This window comes from Hemibagrus wyckioides, linkage group LG06, assembly GCF_019097595.1.
Source record: "Hemibagrus wyckioides isolate EC202008001 linkage group LG06, SWU_Hwy_1.0, whole genome shotgun sequence".
In the NCBI taxonomy this organism is placed as follows: domain Eukaryota; kingdom Metazoa; phylum Chordata; class Actinopteri; order Siluriformes; family Bagridae; genus Hemibagrus; species Hemibagrus wyckioides.
In genome coordinates this window covers 4,868,404-4,887,072 of record NC_080715.1, presented here as the reverse complement: position 1 = coordinate 4,887,072, position 18,669 = coordinate 4,868,404, and the positions used below count along the sequence as shown (strand labels likewise).

At 39.6% G+C, this 18,669-nt stretch overlaps 1 protein-coding gene across 1 annotated transcript in view; it reads left to right on the top strand.

Moving 5' to 3' along the window:
- vwc2l (von Willebrand factor C domain containing 2 like) overlaps positions 1 to 9,960 on the top strand; it is a 64,529-nt gene extending 54,569 nt beyond the window's left edge. The window contains exon 4 of the mRNA XM_058391253.1: positions 899 to 9,960. Coding sequence (XP_058247236.1) covers positions 899 to 1,047 — 149 coding nt within the window. The 3' untranslated portion in view covers positions 1,048 to 9,960. The remainder of the gene's footprint in view (positions 1 to 898) is intronic.
- Positions 9,961 to 18,669: the final 8,709 nt, after the last annotated feature.

Here is an 18,669-nt window from a genome sequence, read left to right as displayed (position 1 = left end):
AGCCCTGCTTCATAACCCTGCTTCATAACCCTGCTTCTACATGGGGGTTAGAATGATGAGGGTTAAGATCAGTGTTAAAGAAAAGCCCATTGAATCTGTTTACATGGAGCATCCAGTAACTTGTTACTATAGAAACGATAAGTTATTAGAACAGAGCATCCATATAAACCTAAGATTCAGAGCTGCATCACTGTCAGAGCTGCTGATACAGAACATTAATCAACACCTTCTGACCAATCAGATTGCAGAATTCAGCCAAGCATAAGCTCAGTTATTGGTGGATGTGTGTGAGGTGGACTGGAGTTTACTGGACTGAGAGAGCGTGAGGCAAAGTGTTGAGTTTGTAGCACATTAGAAGGCATAGCATTTGTGTAGAAAATGTACAGAGAGAGAGAGAGAGAGAGAGAGAACTCAACAGAGAGAGGAAAAACAAGCCCATCAGTGCGTGGCCGTGAAATGGATCTGTGCGTCTGTTCCGACTTCAAACGTCTCCTGGGTCTCCAGCAACTACGCCATCTCGTCCAAAAAGAAAAAAAAACATCCTCCTGAGAGCTCTGTCTCATTACTGTCTCTCTCTCTCTCTCTCTCTCTCTGTCTGCCTCTCTCTTTTTCTCTCTTTTTTCTCTTTCACTGTCCCGCTTTTCTCCCTGTCTGTCCGTCTGTCTCTTTCTTTCTCTCTCTATGACATTCTTTCTTTCTTTCTTTCTTTCTTTCTTTCTTTCTTTCTTTCTTTCTTTCTTTCTTTCTTTCTTTCTTTCTTTCTTTCTTTCACTCTCCCTCTTTTCTTTTTTTCTGTTTGTCTGTCTTTCTCTTCTTATCTCTCTCTCTCTCTCTCTCTCTCGCTCTCTCTTGCTCTCTCTCTCTTTCACCCTCTCACTTCTCTCTCTCTCTCCATCAGGTCCAAACTGCTACGCCGGAACGACGATCATCCCGGCCGGTATTGAAGTGAAGGTGGACGACTGCACCATCTGCCGCTGCCACAGTGGGGACTGGTGGAAGCCGGCGCAGTGTCTGAGGCGCGAGTGTCTCAACGGCCAGACTTCATAAAAACTCTCACGAGAAAAAAGCGAGGGATAGAAACATGATTGACAGCAGCGCCCAGACACAGGGACCGCCCACCTGGAGGACACGGAGGGAGGAAGTGACCGGCACGAGCACAATCCGGCTGCAGTGAGGCTGCTGAGAGACACACACACACTGATCACTGATACACTTCACACCTCGGAGGTGTCACCGTTACCGAAACTTCAAAAGACGCTGTGATTGTTCCTTCATTCCTTCATTCGTTCGTTGGTTTCTAATGGCTTCATTGTAGGTTTATTTCTCACGTATGCTGCTCAAATCCAGAGTTTATATATTTCATGATATTTATTTACTCAACGCAGTTAGTTTGGTGTGTTTGGTGAACGGGTTCGAACCTTGAAGCCAGATGTACATGTGCGATTCTACTGTTAAAAAAAAAAAGAGTCAAATTTAGCACCTTTTTGGAATTCATTTAGTTTAAAATCTGAGTGTCATCTCTGCTACAACACACATCTATAATCAACCAATCAGAGAGCAGATCAGGACGACGCCCGACTCACAGGCCATCATATAGAAGAGCTGCAGGAACGACGTGTTTGTGTAGAACAACCTGGAAGTGAGCGTCACGCTGATTTTCCTCGATAATCAAACAGCAGGATTGGTTTATTGTCCTTATTTGGATTGTCGCCCTGTGACTAAACAAAAATCGATGATATTTAAACATTTTGTTCAAGATAATCGTGCTTCCTGTTCGATTGTAGCAACATTTAGACACTCATTCACGTCTTTTTCAAAGCCTTTTTCACGATCTGTGGAGTTTTACTGATATCTCATAGACTTTATCTCATAGATTCAAATAACACCTAAAAGTTGTTTCCAGGCTTTAAAAGAAGCCTTTATTATTATTAACACCACACATACATTACAGCACAGTGGAAGTCTTTACTTCACACATCCCAGCTGAGGAAGATGGGGTCAGAGCACAGGGGCAGTTATGATACAGTCCCCTGGAGCAGAGAGGGTTAAGTGGCAGTTTGGCAATGCTAAGGCTTGAACCCTGACTTTCTGATCAACAAGCCAGAACCTTAACCACTTGAGCCACCACAGCCCCATTACATGAAATTAAATTAAATGGCCCATTAAACCAAAAACCCACGCAGATTTGAGAATGACGAACGTGAGAGAGAGTCATTTCCGGGTTTTAGGATTCCTTCCTGCAGCGCTCTATATAAAATTCTCTAGACTGTTGAACAGGATGTACTTCATAATTTGTCATTATATGTTTTTATTATATACTGATCAGGCAAAACATTATGACCACCTGCCTAATATTGTGTTGGTCTCCTTTTTGCTCCCAAAACAGCCCTGACCCGTCCTGCACTGTGTATTCTGACCCCTTTCTATCAGAACCAGCATTAGTCTCTTCAGCAGTTTGAGCAACAGTAGCTCGTCTGTTGGATCGGATCACACGGGCCAGCCTTCACTCCCCACGTGCATCAGTGAGCCTTGACCGCCCATGACCCTGTCTCCGGTTCACCACTGTTCCTTCCTTGGACCACTTTTGATAGATACTGACCACTGCAGACCAGGAAGACTCCACAAAAGCTGCAGTTTTTTTAAGGTGCTCTGATCCAGTGGTCTAGCCATCACAATTTGGCCCTTCATCAAACTCAAATTCTTACGCTTGTCCATTTTTCCTGCTTCTAACATCAACTTTGAGGACAAAATGTTGACTTGCTGCCTAATATATCCCACCCACTAACAGGTGTCATGATGAGGAGATCATCAGTCTTATTCACTTCACCTGGCACTGGTCATAATGTTATGCCTGATCAGTGTGTGAGAAACTTAAGGCGTTTAAAAGGCTGCTGAAATCGCACAGTTAAAAGCAGGCTTTAGCTTGACCGTGGTACTGTCCGGCTCGGACACACCACCACTTTCTTCACCAAATACGATCTGGAGCGCCGCTCTGATGTTCTGCTGTTTGTTATTTTGTCTTTATTTTCATTCATTACAAATAAGCCAGGCTCGTGTGAAGAGCTGCTGATGAGATTTAGCGCTAAACGTCTCAGATTCATTGCTGAGATGGAGGTGGAGGCGGAGGCGGAGGCGCTGTGGACGAGTTCAGAGCTACGTCTCTTCAATTACGCACCTTATGATTGTATCGATTTGTATTATAATTATCATTATTATTATGAACAAAAATATTGATAAAGACACCAATAACGACTGTGCCAAATTTCAGGTGAGAAATTTGACTGGCAGAGAACATTTGGAGGGCGGGGCTTAGGGTTGGGTGATATGTCACAAATTTAAAATTAGGTTGTTTTTATTTGTTCTTGTTAAGACTTCTTGCTTCTTGCTAACAAGCTGGATTTTTTTTATTATTCAATTTTGCTTTTATTGATCACGTAGAAAGATACCTGAAATGACTGATATATTTTTACAGCAAACAACAGACAGCTATCTGCTATCAGATCAGGAGATTTAAAAATAAATAAATAAATAAACACAAGTTATATTATGACAGTCAGAATATTTGGTGTATTGTGACTTGATATATATATATATATACTGTATGTATATATCACAATATTGATATTATTATGGGATATTAATATTGAGGGGGGAAAATACACAGAGGTTTTAATCAGCTCAGATGTTAACAAACATAAAAGCGTCAGAAATTATTTTAAAGAGTTTATTTCAAAATTGATAATCTCTCTAAAATGTTTATGTACCGGAAGTAACACAAGACAAAAAGAACAGCTAAGAATCCAGCCGCTATATTAAATAACATTCATTTCATTGGTTGGTTTGATCTGCAGCGTATACGCTAGGTGCTACATATGCTAGACGAGTCGAGCTATGTGTCTCAACTCGCAAATTCTCGCTCGCAAACTGATTTCGCACGCAACAATGTTTACGCGAGCAGCCACTAACGTTTAAGATGCGCTACGCTTCCGTCCGATCGAAACGAACCTGAGAGCAGGGTGGATTAGCTTAGCTAGCGGAGTACAGAAAAGAGATTAGCGAGTCTGTCAGACAAATTCTATCTGACTTGATAATGCTACAGCTGCTACTGTAAAGCAAGACACTCCCCCAGGGATGGGACTTATACCTACATAGGGACCTGGAGAGCATTTAATTGGAAGATTACAAAGTTCTCCTTGTCTCTCATCAAATTATTATTTTTCCTCATAAGTGTTGAAGTATCATTATAGTATTAATGCCTATAACAGTAACCGACAGTGTGAGGATAATCTGGTTTGAACAAACGCACTAGTGTTGATGGGAACTGAGTGTGAGGGAACTGAAGAAAGTTCACGAGCCAATCTATCACTTTTGCCTCATAACTCATTTACATAAAACGGAGCAAAGTGTCGGCTGTCGCATTGTTGCCATGTTGCTAAATAGTGATCATTATTAGATTAGCACATGCTAGTACTTAGCAGACATCCATAGAAAGAGGAGTGTAACTATAGACTCGATTGAGTTACATGCTACATGCCACAAATGCAAATAAATCAGGGTTTAACATTGCGTTCACATTTAATGGTCCATTTGTTGATTTCGATTCAGAGCTGAATTGTCACTTTCGGTTTGTTTTCTATGTTTAGCTTGGTTACGCTTCACACTGCACACCTGAGAGGTGTTGAAAATCTTCTTGTAAGTTTCGCAGGTCAGAAATACATCAAGGTAAACACATTTTTTTTACCAAGTGCATACAAGAATCACTAAAAACAACCAAGAAGATGCTAAATAAAGAATTTGATCATATTACCAATAACTGGCATTTTATATACATTTTGTTTTCTCTTTAGGTTTGTTCAGTTTAGTTTGTTTTATGCTAAATCTCCAGAACACATCATTTCTGCAGCTCAGTCCTTCAGCTCAGTTTGTGTTTTGTGGCTTTACACAACATGTGTTTGATTCACTTTCTTAAATAGAGTCGATTCATAGTTGAAACACTTCCTTACCGAGTTCTCTCAGACAATCACAAGTAGATTCAGAATCAACTAATTTTCTTACTGACTTCACTTACTCTTTCTTGAGTCGATTCAGAGTCAACTCACTTACTGACTGAGTTCACTCAGACTATCTCAAATCAATTCAGAGTCGACTCATTTCCTTACCGAGTTCTCTCAGACTCTCTCAAGTCGATTCACAGTTGACTCACTTCTATACTGAGCTCTCTCAGACTCTCTCAAGTCGATTCACAGTTGACTCACTTCTATACTGAGCTCTCTCAGACTCTCTCAAGTCGATTCAGAGTTGATTCACTTCCTTACCAAGGTCTCAAACTCTCTCTCTCAAGTTAATTCAGTCAAATCACTTCTTTATCGAATTCTCTCAGACTGTCTTGAGTTGACTCACTTCCTTACCAAGTTCCCTCAGACTCTCTAGTGTCGATTCAGATTCAAATCACTTTCTTACTGAGTTCTCTCAAACTCTCTTGAGTCGATTGAAAGTCGACTCACATTCTTACCAAGTTCTCTCAGATTCTCGTGAGTCGAATCATTTCCTTACCGATTTCTCTCAGACTCTCTAGTGTTGATTCAGAGTCAAATCACTTCCTTACTAAGTTCTCTCAGACTTTTTCAAGTCAATTCTGAGTCGACACATTCCCTTACCAAGTTCTCTGAGACTCTCTTCAGTCCACTCAGAGTCGACTCACTTACGTACTGACTTCTCTCAGACTCTCTTGTGTCAATTCAGAGTCAAATCACTTTCTTACCAAGTTCTCTGACTCTTGTAAGTCGAATCATTTCCTTACCGAGTTCTCTCAAACTCTCTCTTGCGATTCAGTCAACTCTTTTCCTCACAGATTTCTCTCAGACTCTCGAACCCAAGCGTGATCGAAAAAGAGCTCTGAGAATATCATAAGGCTGAAACCCTGTCAGAGGAAGAAGAAAGGAAACAGAGTGCTGTTTAGTGGATATTTTCTTTCCAGTGGATGCACCTGGTAATCACTTGAAGAGGTTGTTATGATTAAACTTTTGATATGGAATGAAAACCGGCAGCTACTCCAGATCTTTGTGGATGAGACTATAATCAGTTTTCTCTCAAATTCTTTATTTCCTTATTCCTAAAGATCCAGCTATGCCGTTATAATGGGTTTTGCATAAGTATTTGATCCTTTCCATATTTTTCACTGTTAGAACCTAGGACTAAAATAAACATAGTTGGGATTATATGTCAAAATGCTGGCATGATAATGAAAAACCTATGTCATTAGCACACGTTCCTCCACATATTAGCACAGTTACCTCCTTAGTGGAATGCTGAAGCATTTCTTCAGATAGGTGAGGGATTCAAAGTCACAACCTTCCGACTGTTTACACAACAAATATCTCTGAAGTTTGTTTTCTCTTCCTGAAAGGGGAACGTATTTAGGAAGTCTGAACATTTCCAAACACTCTGTGAAGTACCGGAATTTTGTCTGGGGATTTCTTTCGGGCTTGGAGACGATTTTTAATTCAGAATAAGTATTCTGAGGATTCGTTTGACGAGGTGTGTTTTTGCTAGGACATTTAGCGATCAGCTGTCCGTGAACGTTACTTTATCTGGAGTTTAGTGGGCATCGGTCAGAGCCGGGAACGCTTTAGGTTAATAATATCAGAGGCATGTTCAGCATAAACTCTCAGTGAGGCTAACAATTAATCCAGCTAATTAGTGGAAAGTGGACAGAACCACTGAGAATATTATTGTGTTTGAACCTCCATACTGGGAATCTCCTTCTAGAATCTTCTTCTAATCACATGACAGATTTTAATATTGTCTGTTATCAGGCTGTAGGTTTGACTCCTTTGGTCTTTAAGATCTCTGTATCGAACCATCGGTCTCTGGATTCATCATTCAGCTTAGAAGATTGAAGCTGTTTTATTCAAAGAAGGTATTAAGATAAAAAAAAATACACAGCTGGTGAAATGAGGCTTAGCTGCTCGTCTTCTGCACGGGTTCAGTAATTGGAATTAAGCCTATTAAGTCAACACTGGCCAAAAAAAATCCCAGAGAGGAAATAAATCTCTGCAGTACCTTTATGCCCGACTCCATGCTGGGATGTCATGCGGCTGTGGCACAAAGGCAGAATTAAACCGAGAAGACGCTTTAAACGTCGTAAACCTTCACAGAAAAGATGGCAGCATTCGTTCCCTTCCGTTTGAAACGTCCCTGTTTGGCTTCCCCCGGTACCACATGAAGAAAAGTGTTCTCCGAGACCAGCAGCTTGAACTCGTATGAGCAATTAGCATGCCCGAGCCCGTCTGCGGTAATTCCCCTTAATCAGAGCGTATTCGCTGATAAATTAGCCGTCCACGTTCTCAGCAGTGCGGCCCAGCGGGTACAGAGCCGGCACAAAAGCAGGAATCTACACACACACACATTGCCTCAGAGCCACTTCGTTTCATCCTTAACACACACACACATACACAGACGCGCACACACACACACACCACTGTCACTAGTCTAGCGAAGGCTGTGTCTCACAACAGACCTTAATTCTAAACAATTAGCGAGTTAGCGTGACTGATTAGCTCACACTGGAGATTTGATTGATGGAATTTTGAGGCAGTTCAAACATTCAACACATTCATGCAACGTTCAGAGCACACACAATAAAACACCAGCCTTGGTTACTGAAGAGAAAGGAATATATAAATGAATAAATATTACCTGGGACATTCTACACAAGAAAATCCGGTCGGTTTGTTGGTGCGTTTCGCTCCTGAGGTAAATTCACCAGGCTCGACAACTTTTCATATTTTCTATTGTTCAAAAGAAATCCAAAACAAATAGATAAAATACGACATAAACCGACCCAGTCGATTATACAAAAGTAATGGCACCCTATAAGAAGAAGAAGAAGAAGAGGAGTTAGTATAGATCTATGACAGCAGATGTACCGCGGTGGCTGAATTGCATTATTGGAAGATTTCACACATGCCGCTCTCAGGAGGCTCCGATTCTTTGTGAAATTCTTTGACTTTTATGGAGTTTTAGTAAATCAGGAGGCTCACACACTCTGTAATCAACAGGTGATTGGTTTAATGTATCACCAACAATCCTGTGGAGATGTGGTAGCTTAGTGGTTAAGGTGATCAGAAGGTTGTGAATTTGAATCCCAGGTTCACCAAAATGCCCTTGAGCAAGGCCCTTAACACTCAATAGTATAAAATGAGATAAAAATGTAAGTCTATATGGATAAGTATGTCTGCCAAATGCCAGAAATGTAAATGAATCAATGTTTTTAAATCTGGATGTAATTTTTATTTCTGGTTGACTGACAAAAAAGATTTCTACACAACACTACACTACACAAAAATCCTAAAAAATTGATGTGAGCACAAAACCCTGTAGCTAATCACTGCACTCGCTAACAATCAGCCGTGAAGATCCTTATATTTTCAATGTAAACAGAGAATGATGAAGAAAACCAGACAGGACTACAGGAAGTTCTTCTCAAATAATTACTTCATAAAAGAACACGCATTGTAACTAAACATTTACATCAAGAAAGATATGAAGTGGGGTTAAAGACAATGACACTAAGGCAAATACCAGAACAATTTTCTTGTCTACGCTGTGATCTAAAACGAGTCTGTTGACTTTCAGTGTGTTTTAGACGTGTGTTTTTCCCTCTGTTGGAGAACCTTCCACAGAATTTTGCTGGTTGAAGATAAAATCTGAGCTGCTTTTTAGATGAATAAGCACTTGGAGCGTCTCAGAGAGCATGAATGGGTTTGATAACATTTACTTTGAAGAAACATTTGTGTGTGTTTTTGGTTTATCGGAATTTTTCAATGAATATATCACTCCTAGTAGTCTAAAAAACAGAAATCCTTCTGAAACACTACAAATTCTCAAAGTCCTGAGTGTCTACTTTGACATGAGCTTCATTTTAACCTCCACTGTGGAGTGGAACATGAAAAGGACATTGGGGTCAAAGATCAAAATGCTGAATGAAATTTACATTGTTAGTAGATTGGTCTTTGTTAGAGCACACGCTCATCTCCAACGTTGTGGATTTATGTTTATTTATATTCACAATTAAACCCAGGATCCCAGAGAAATCCTTGTCTTTCTTGAGGATTGAACTGAGATTTGAAGTCACAACCTTCCACTCAGTTTTTTTACACACTGAGAGCTATTTCCTTTAGATGTTTGGTAAAAGGAACCTGTTTAGGAAGCGGGAAAGCTTACCTTACGGTATGTTCTGTGGAGAACCAGAGATCTGGCTAGCTCACCAGATCACATAGCATCTGAGAGAGATCACGTATCGATTCCCTGAACCACCTGGCATCTAAATATCTAGTTGTTATTTAGAATAAGTTCATGTGCGTTCTTATAGATTTTTCTCCCGCCAGATTTTACAGGACCATCTCCGTCTTCTTTCGCCTGGATGATGAATTACATATCATTAATTTGAACATGCCATCCGCTCAGCCCATGCGATTCATCACAGGTATTTCACAGCCACCGAGAAATCATCCCAGTTACCCTTTCAGACCCTCAGCACTGATGGATGAACTGTGTAATAAACGATCCATTGGGGTTGGTAATGAGATGAAAATGGATTCAGTCGCATGACCCCCAGAGAAGAGCTGGGAAATTTCTGGGTATTTTCATCTCCTCGTTTTTGCCGGGATACGTGGGACTCTAGTATGTTTTCTATTCAGGATTTCAATTCGGTGTGAAATCGGTGCTCGGGGTTAGTCGTTAGTCAGGAGTTGATGACTTTCTGACCTGAGCAGAGGAAGAAATATGAAATGGGATTATCTAGGAAGTTTTTCTCATCTTTTTCATGCATTGAGGAACAAGAACAATTATTTAAAATACTGATCCAAGTTTTTTTTTTTTTTTTTTGCAGACTAAGAACAAGAAAAATAATGATTTTTTTTAGATACTGAGTTTTTTTTAATTATTATTCAGACTAAGAGCAAGTACAATTTTTTTTTATATTTTTGTATTTTTTTTAAGATACTGAACAGAGGTTTTTTTTTTTCAGATTATGAACAAGTACAAGATCATTTTTTATTCAGTTACTGAACCAAGTTTTTGAAGAACAAGAACAAGTACAATTTATTTTATTTTATTTTATTTTATTTTATTTTATTTTTTTTTAGATACTGATCCGTTTTTTTAATCGGACGTCAGGCTATTAAAGTCTATTGAAGTCATTTAAACTGTTAAACTACACACAAGTACGTTATTATTACGTTATCAATTAGCTAGCTTTTTTTTGTTTTGTCTTTTTCCTGAGATGTAAATCTCTCTTGCTAGCGACTCGTGGGTCAAGAGCATTGTCCTGGATAAGTGCCATTTCTTTCATACCATCTGTAAACATTTCTTCCGAGTTATACATCAAGATGTTTTTACTTTATCATATCGTGGTTATATGCTGTAGCTCCTCCTCTTCCACAGAGATGAGCTTTGCAGACTGCTTTGCTTCGATTGTTATCATTAATCATATAATTCGTCCAGATTAGTTAGTGTTGCCCAATTGCAGGCCATTGGGAGACTTAAGCCACCATGTGCTCATGTTTTATTCCAAGAAGCTTAATCACAAAGCCCAAATCCTCAGGTGAAGCTCTGATGATGCTCAACTAATCTTCACTCCTCTAACAGGCACCGAGCTTCATTTTTTTCCTTTTTTTTGAAAAATCAGTGCAAGGGCTCTAAAGCTCTGAGTTTTTTGGAGCTCTGATCATAATCCCTCTTCTGTGCAGGCTTGAAAGCCGGGTCTCAGTCCCGGTCTGATGAAACCCGGTGTGTTCTAGCACACAAGAAGTTGAAGCGGAACTACACATGTTGGAGAAACTCGAACCCGAGCGTCTGCGGCTCCACGGCTGGGTTTAGATACCAGGCATAAGAGTCCTGTTGAGTCATTCTTCACAAAATAGAGCTGTTATTTCTCGAGTAAGTTTATCTGATACATCAGGCTTCAATGTCGTGATCAAACTTTACATGTCCAATGAAAGTTTTGGTGTCATTGGAACTCATTTGGGTGAAAATTTATTAGAAAAATTTCCTCATAAGGCTGATTTAAATTCCAGTAAAAAGTGTGACAGGGTGGGGGGTGGTATTTTACTGCTGAGGCATTAGCAACATTTTTGTTTCTATACTTGAATTTTTAAGTGTTTTATCACTAGTCACATAGCTATTTTAGCTAAGAAGCTAAATCTTTCTATTCTAGTGATAGCTGTTAAATCAGTGAGGTGGAATCGATAAGCTCTCGCTAATCTGAGTCGACTTAAATACGTAAACTGTATTAGTCAACGTAAATACGAAGCGAGTCCGATGTTTACGGTTCTCTGTACGGTGTCTTGGAAAGATTTGAACAACTGCAAGGTCAAATAACCTGCAGACACTTTACTAATATTTTAGTTTAATGAGTGTTTTCTCGGAAGGTCTGCTAATCACTGTGCATCGTCTGTTAGGAGGTGCTTTTGATTAAAAAACAACAACTTGCATTATTTTAGTAGCCAACTGTGACGTTCCTGCTGTAAAGCAATTTGTCTTTCGCGAATAAAGTTGTGATTGGCTCAAAAATATGAATAAATAACAAAAATATATAAAATAAAATAAATAAACAAAATAAATACAATAAATTAAATAAATTAAGTTATTAATTGATTCATTAATTTGTTCATTAATTACAATAAATACAATAAATTAAATAAATAAAATTAAGTAAAAAAAAGTCAGGAAACTTTTGACTGGACCACAGAATCACACCAAAAAAAAACTGTCCTTGGATTTGTGAGAGCAGCAAATTTTGCCAAAAAATGACACATTATAACCATGTCATGACAAGGTTAAAGGAGAAGTTTACTTTCAGAACATAAATCTAAAAATCATTTCCTCACCCCCTGGTCATCCAAGATGTCTTTCTTTCTTCGGTCGTAAAGAAATTATGTTTTTTGAGGAAGACATTTCAGATGGACTTCAATGGTGCCCACGAGTTAGAACTTCCAAAATACAGTTTAAATGCAGTTGCAAAGAGCTCTAAATGATCCCAGCCCAGGAAGAAGGTAGTCTTATCTAGCCAAACCATCGGTCACTTTCTTAGAAAAATAAAAAATTGTATACTTTTCAACCACAAAAGCTCAACCTCAAGTGCTTCATTTCTTATATATGTGTGTGTGTGTGTCAGATTTTGCCTCACTTCTATGCTAATCAGGCATGACGTCTCTAATCTGAGCGATTGGCTCCTGAAAACGATTCCTTGGTCTAATGCTGTAATGCTGGAGTTCCGACTTTTCTTCAGTTCCCCGCTCTCTGTTCGCTCTTCACTTCCTTCCTGCAGTTTGTTCGACTGATTGATTGATCCATAAATAAAAAGAAAAACATTTTATCCAGTCAAAAAATGTGTGTAGAGGGAGAAAGTAGCAGAGATCGCTACGGTGCCTTGCATATGTTCTGTTAGCTCGCTTTGCTAATCAAATCTGAAGGGGATTAACTCTAGCAGGAAAGCCGAGCATCTAACACGTTCCTTATTTAATCTAATACACTTTATATACCTTTATATATATCTCTATCTATATATAACTACTACAGGAAACCAAACAGCAGACAGGCCACGCCCACACTGCGCCACATCATGCTACATAAACATATAAGGTTTATATCAGAGGCTAAATTTTTGCTAGCAAATGGTTTAGCAAACATTCCGCAGCACAAATGACAAGAAATACTCGCCTCTGATTGGCTGAAACGTTTTAGCTTCATGCTAAATGAATCTTTATCTCTAGTTATTATGAGTTATAAGAGAGTTTAAGATTGTTTTATTCTAGAAATCAACCAGGAAAATGCTCACTGCTGATTGTGTGGTTTTCTTTGTTTTCGTTTGTTTTTTGTTTTGTAATTAAACAACAATTACCATGTATCGCGTTGGAATCTTTGCTAATTGTACTTCAAATACGATTTGCATAAGAACTGTCACAGTATTTTTTTTACATTTATTTTTTTCTCATGCGACGACGGTTTACGTCACATGCTAATTCTTGCTACTTTTGTTAGCGTAGCATGAGTGTAGAATAGTTGTTTCTGATTGGCTGCCTGGTGATCAGACGCGTCCTAAAGCTTTAAAACGATCAGAAATCGCGTATCGATGCTAACAAAACACAACAAGTAGCACCTGATGTAAGCCGCCGTGAGCGTGATGTTACCGTGATGACGTGTTCGGAAGACGCTCACGTGTGTTTCGTCTGATTTTTGTTCACTGAGGTGGTTTTATGGAACGGCACAGAACTTTCAGAACACGGAACACACACACACACACACACAAACACGCTTCATTTTACTTATATTTGACCTCAGCTGTGGGAAATGCGAACGCCCGGAGACTCAACCTCCATCTTTAGTGTTCTTTTTTTTCGACAATCGTCATGGAAACGGCAGCCAAGGACTTTCCAAATGAATTTTTTATTTTTTTTAAAAACACTCCTTATTGCTGCAGCATCCTGACCCCTATGTGAGGAAGGATTTGTGAATCCATAGAAAAGTCTAGATTGTTGTGAACATTGTGTGTGTGTGTTTCCAGTCCTATATTATATTATATTATATTATATTATATATATATATATATATATATATATATATATATATATATATATATATATATATATATATATATATATTTATATATATACATATACATATACATATATACACACATACATTATATATATATATATATATATATATATATATATATATATATATATATATATATATATATATATATAAACCGCAGCCCTTTTTCTTTTTTCTCGAGACACCAACTAACTGTAGTTCGATGATGACGATGATGATGAGGAAGATGAAGATGAAAATCGTTCTTTTTCGTTCTTAAATTTGTGCCTGAGAACTGAGACATGGTATCTATTCATATGAAACTGTTAAACTCACAGCTTTTCTTACACACAAGGCACCGAGGCTTCTCGTCCTTCTAGCAAGACTCTCCCAATATCTCTGGTTTATTCTGTTTATTAATCCAGACCATAGGCTCTGACTCCACACTGATCCACAGATTCCACTGAAACACCAAGATTTTCCCTCTCTCGTTCCACGGAGCCCGAGGGGCCCATCATCGACGTCCAGATGTAAATATCCCGAGCGCGGCGGCGTGTATCTGAGGTGAACACAGAGGGAAAGATGTGTATTATTTATGAAGACAAAAATTATTTTGTTAAATAGACTGAAAAAGTGGTAACCAGAAATAATGTGTGTGTGTGTGGTGATTTATTGCTGCTGGAGGTCGGGAAGGGGGGGTAGGTCCCAGCTCACATCTGATGGTGGCTGACACACACACACACAGATGGTGGTAACAGCTTTGACCACAGACTGCAAATATTGTCAACTCTGCTAAATACACACACAGACCTATACTCACACTCAGACATACACACTCACACTCACTCTTACACTCAGACACACGTTCAGACACACACACACACAGACACATACATACACTCACTCTCAGACACATACACTCAGACACACACACACACACACACTCTTTCATAGACACCCAGACACAAGTATTGAACACAGAAAACACACACACTCAATCACTCTTTCACACTCTCTCACACACACACTAGATACAGATACACACTACTGTATTACTGAACACAGAAAGTCCTGTAAAAGTAAAAAGGGAAAGTCTCTGGAGTTGTTTCTGAGAGTGAGGTGAGGATTAACACTCATTAGTGAGGTATGGATGAGGTAAGGTCACTCTTTAGTGAGGTGAGGATTAACACTCATTAGTGAGGTATGGATGAGGTAAGGTCACTCTTTAGTGAGGTGAGGATTAGCACTCATTAGTGAGGTATGGATGAGGTAAACTCACTCTTTAGTGAGGTGAGGATTAACACTCTAGTGAGGTGAGGATTAACACTCATTAGTGAGGTGAGGATTAGCACTCATTAGTGAGGTGAGGATTAACACTCTTTAGTGAGGTAAGGATTAACACTCATTAGTGAGGTATGGATGAGGTAGTCACTCTTTAGTGAGGTGAGGATTAACACTCTTTAGTGAGGTGAGGATTAACACTCATTAGTGAGGTATGGATGAGGTAAGGTCACTCTTTAGTGAGGTGAGGATTAACACTCATTAGTGAGGTATGGATGAGGTAAAGTCACTCTTTAGTGAGGTGAGGATTAACACTCATTAGTGAGGTATGGATGAGGTAAAGTCACTCTTTAGTGAGGTGAGGATTAACACTCATTAGTGAGGTGAGGATTAACACTCTCTAGTGAGGTATGGATGAGGTAAGGTCACTCTTTAGTGAGGTGAGGATTAACACTCATTAGTGAGGTATGGATGAGGTAAGGTCACTCTAGTGAGGTGAGGATTAGCACTCATTAGTGAGGTGAGGATTAACACTCTCTAGTGAGGTATGGATGAGGTAAGGTCACTCTTTAGTGAGGTGAGGATTAACACTCATTAGTGAGGTATGGATGAGGTAAGGTCACTCTTTAGTGAGGTGAGGATTAACACTCATTAGTGAGGTGAGGATTAGCACTCATTAGTGAGGTGAGGATTAACACTCTAGTGAGGTATGGATGAGGTAAGGTCACTCTTTAGTGAGGTGAGGATGCGTTTCCTGCGACTGCACATCCTGAAGGTTTTACCCGATTAAAATTCCAGGAATTTTAATTCCAGGAAAAGGAGCCATGAGCAGCTATAAACACTCACTGCCTTTTCCTCTGGAACTCTTTTCCCCTCTCTTATTTATATTATTTAAAAACACAAAGAGTCACATGACTGTGTAGTGTAAACTTTTGTGTCCAGAAAATGGTGGGAAAAAAAACAACAGACACTGGAGACACCTTCCATAAATATTCAATAAACATCTTACAGAAAACACTGCCCTGACGAGGATTAATAACAATGATTAAATGAAATGAAAGAAGAATGAAACCTATAATCCCTCCCCTCTGGATTTTGAGGGTTTTGTTTGTTTGTTTGTTTTGAAGAATGTTTCAGAGAAAATGCTCGATTTTGTGTCTTTTTTTCCCCAAAATTTGTGATGCATCTTATAGGTTCTTTTGTTTATTTGCATTTTTTGTTTTTTATGTTTTGTTTGTTTGGGTTTTTTTGGGGACATGTCTCGGCTCAAATCTGCGGAAAATCATTTTGAGAAATTCAAACAAACTCCTCAGAATATTCCATGAAATGTCCAAGAACGAAAAACTTGTGAACTCCTAGAGGAACTGGTTTAAGTTTTAAGACGAAGAAGAACTGAGGGAAAGAAGCCTTTATTATCATCACACATACATTACAGCTCAGAGGAATCCTTTTCTTTGCGTATCCCAGCTGAGGATGTTGGGGCCAGAGCGCAGAGGGGCAGCTATGATACAGCGCCCCTAGAGCAGGTAGGGGTATGGGCCTTGCTCAATTGCCCAACAGTGGAGCTTGGAAGTGCTGAGGCTTGAACCCAGATCTTCCGATCAGCAACCCAGAGCCTTAACCACTTGAGTCACCATTACCGCACCATTAGATTTGGATCGTTCCAAGCGTCCGACCTTCAAGTCCATCTGATCATGGAAGCTGTTAACTATGGAAACGAGAATGTGTTGTTCATATATATATAAACCTGCTACACAATCAGAACCTAGAATTTAAAATCGCAGCAGTATATAATCAACATTTCATAATCTCCCAGCTCATGGTTCTTTTCAAGCACGTTGTTTAAGAAGGAAAAAAAATAACTTTTTTACATATGAAAACAGAAAGCAGCCATGTTGATTTGACGTCACTTGCTGAACTCTGGATTGACAAAGCCACATACAGTAGAAACTCACCTGTGATTATAACGCAGCTCCGCCCCCAAAACGAGCCCAGTACAAAACAAATAAAATAAATTAAAAAATATCATCCTGCGTGTGGACTCGTAGATTGATACCAACAACACACCAAGCTGAAGGACCTAATTGTGGCTCACAGACCTTTTACAGTCCAACAGCAAATTCAGGAGAATAAATAAGGTGCCCACACAAGCAAAACAAATGAAGTGTTAAGCAAGCTTAATAACAGTGGGAGCGGGGAGCCGTGGAGCATCGAGAACGGAATTAAGGCAATTCCACACGAGCTGAAGAAGTGGCATGTTGACTGAGTGAGCTGAAGTTGCCTGCCTTTGCAAAGCGAGTAAAGTTTGTCGAATGAGGTGTTAAAAGTGCAGCTGTTCCTCTCTTTCCCTCTCCCTCCATCATCCCACGTACTCGCCTCCTATTAATCAGACCTCTGAAACCTGGTGTGCAACACTAATTGCCTCCTCCACCTCCTCGCAAGACGAGGGCCAAGAAATCGAACACAGCTCCCTGCAATCAATAGCAATTAGGAGCATCCTTGAGTAATCCCAATAAAAGCTGCGATTTGGGAGCTGGCCAGACGACCTCTAAGATTGAGAGCCAGAAATCTTTTCTTTTTTTTTTTAGCCCTCCCCCACATAAACAATCCTTAAATCTTCAGCAAAGCGAACAGCAAAGAAAGCTTATTTGTTTCTTCGGAGAAGAAAGTGCCGACTCGGTGAGTGGAGGATTAATTACTGGCGTCTATTTCGGTTTAGCTCGCTCGGGCTCGTTTCCTTAAATCAATCCACACGCCGCTGTGTTTTAGAGCGAACTCATCCACCGAGTGCCTTATGGCACCAAGAGAAAATTAAATTTTCGTCGAAGAAAATTAGTCATCGAAAAAGAGAGCGAGGGGGAGAAAAAAGAAGAAGAAAAGAAACGCCAACCCGAAACTCTACAAAGGTTAAGTAATTACGTCGTACATGGCCAAGGTCTTTTCATGGTTTTCATACAAGCTGTAGAAGAAACACGGTGTTCAAAGTGGGTCACGCAGCTCCGAACAATAGCCGAAGCAAACAATAGCTCGCTCCTATTTTCTCTGCTTTCACAGAGTATAATTCATCCCACAAAAAGAACAGACACAATGGATCCCCAGAGCTGCTCAGCGATGTTTACTGCCGAGGTTCTGCGCAGAGAATCAAATCTCAACCACGTAGCGATTTCTTATTCTTCCTCACGCTGCTTGATGACGAGATTAGAATCTATTACATCGCAGAGCTGTTCGTTTCTCAATCCTCCTTCATCAGATGATTCGTTTAAAATGTCATGCACTAGTTCCTGAACGTTCCACACGAACAGACCTGGAAATCGTGTTCATTCAACATTTATAGAAAGGAGTCTCCAGTGTCAAGGCTTTGAAATAGAAGCTGTACCTTTACATTGTCAGACAAATCCTCAGCAACGAGGAGTTTACAATATGTAGTTTCTCAGCTGGTGTGGTAGAAGAAGAACAAAACACATGCTCTTATAGGAACAAGGTAGCATTGCTTCATCAGAAGTCTGAGAATCTCCTTAGATTCCAGGTCTGGTAATTCCTTTCTTTTTTCCAGGTCTATATACGGTCTGTAAATTCTTACATTCCACAACTTTTCAAATCTGGAAATCCTTATAGATTCCATATTTCTTTCAGTATCAATAGTGCTGTAGATTCCATACAAAATTCCACTGAATATTCCATACTACTCCAGGTCTCACTATCTCTCTAGATTCTATACTCATTCAGGTCTCAATATTTCGTTAGATTCTGTACTCCTCCAGGTCTTGATTTCCTTTCAGATTCTGACAC